Source organism: Triticum dicoccoides, chromosome 3B (assembly GCF_002162155.2).
Source record: "Triticum dicoccoides isolate Atlit2015 ecotype Zavitan chromosome 3B, WEW_v2.0, whole genome shotgun sequence".
Lineage (NCBI taxonomy): Eukaryota > Viridiplantae > Streptophyta > Magnoliopsida > Poales > Poaceae > Triticum > Triticum dicoccoides.
The window spans coordinates 64065336-64066899 of record NC_041385.1 but is presented as its reverse complement, the minus strand read 5'-3'; the positions used below and the strand labels follow the sequence as shown (position 1 = coordinate 64066899).

At 43.0% G+C, this 1564-nt stretch overlaps 1 protein-coding gene across 1 annotated transcript in view; it reads left to right on the top strand.

The window, feature by feature from the left end:
* LOC119279285 (adenylyl-sulfate kinase 3-like) overlaps positions 1-1564 on the top strand; it is a 3713-nt gene extending 2149 nt beyond the window's left edge. The window contains exons 2-7 of the mRNA XM_037560580.1: positions 444-584; positions 672-821; positions 915-1033; positions 1124-1208; positions 1276-1322; positions 1466-1564. Of these exons, the coding sequence (XP_037416477.1) occupies positions 444-584; positions 672-821; positions 915-1033; positions 1124-1208; positions 1276-1322; positions 1466-1564 (641 nt within the window). The remainder of the gene's footprint in view (positions 1-443; positions 585-671; positions 822-914; positions 1034-1123; positions 1209-1275; positions 1323-1465) is intronic.

The window sequence follows — 1564 nt, the reverse complement described above, 5'->3', positions numbered from 1 at the left end:
GTGACACAAACCGGTACTAAAGGTTAGCCCTGTATTACCGGTTTGTGCCACAAACCGGGACTAAAGGGGCTCATGGGGCCCCGGCCTGACGCCAGCCTGCCACCACCCCTTTAGTACCCGTACTTAAGGTTCAACATCAACTGGCATTAATGCATAGCTGTTCGAACCGGGACTAATGGTACCTAGTACCAGGCCAAAATTGAACCGAGACTAATGTGTCTCACATTAGGTCCTTTTTCTACTAGTGAAGATAGGTTTAAAGCTAGCCTATCAATCATCAGAATTTATTACACTGTAGTTCTGAAGCTGAAGTCGCAAGCTCTTTGAAGTATGGTACTAGCAATCCTGCAACACTATACCCAAATGTGATTATCTTTGGCAGCATTATACAATACAAGATTTATCCTTTCAAGATCCTCACCTTACAAGCCTGAAATTACCAGGTATCGACAAGCTTGTGACCTCAACTATTGGGAAATCGACAAACATTCTTTGGCATGACTGTCCAATAGGCCAGTTTGAGCAGCAGAAACTGCTAAATCAGAAGGGTTGTGTTGTGTGGATAACAGGGTTAAGTGGTTCAGGTATTTACGAGCTGATCAAGCCATCATAGTCATACACTAAACTGTGGAGCCTCTATTATATTTGTAAGATCTCAACATATACTTCAGGGAAAAGCACACCAGCATGCGGCCTAAGTCGCGAGCTGCACTCCAGAGGTCATCTGACCTACATTCTAGACGGTGACAATCTAAGGCATGGGTTAAACCGAGACCTCCGTTTCGAAGCAAAGGACCGTGCTGAAAATATACGCAGAGTAGGTATGTTTTGTCCGTTCAGAAATCCCAGTATTGTGGTCGTTTTCTGTCTTGCAGTTATACCATTTCTAAATGTGTTCATGTCCAACTTTTCAGGAGAAGTAGCAAAGCTGTTTGCAGATGCTGGTCTGATCTGCATTGCTAGCTTGGTATCACCCTACAGAAGTGAACGCAGCGCTTGCCGTAAATTACTGCACAATTCTGCATTCATTGAGGTATATTTTCACACACTGTAGAATTCCTTCAAACCATCTGGTTGATCTTATTATCAAGGTAACCGGCATAGAAAAGTGTCTTTTCTGTAGGTGTTTTTGAATGTCCCACTTGAAGTTTGTGAAGCTAGGGATCCAAAAGGCTTGTACAAGCTTGCCCGTGCAGGAAAAATCAAAGGTAAAAGAACCAACTGACCACCATTTTTACTATGTTTTGCAAATCTTACTTTGTAAATCATCTGCAGGGTTTACTGGAATTGATGATCCTTATGAACCACCTTCTGACTGCGAGGTTAGCACGTGTAAATGTTTGAACACCCAAATGTTATCAAAGCAACATAGTTGTATTATTACCAGCTGCTCTGTAAGAGGTTCCTAGTTCAATAATGATGGGTACTCATTTCGCTGAGTGAGCCCTTTAACTGCTCCTTGCAGATAGTGATACAGTGCAAAGCTGGTGACTGCGCCACGCCTAAATCGATGGCTGATCAAGTTGTGCCATACCTCGAAGCAAACGAGTTCTTACAGGATTAG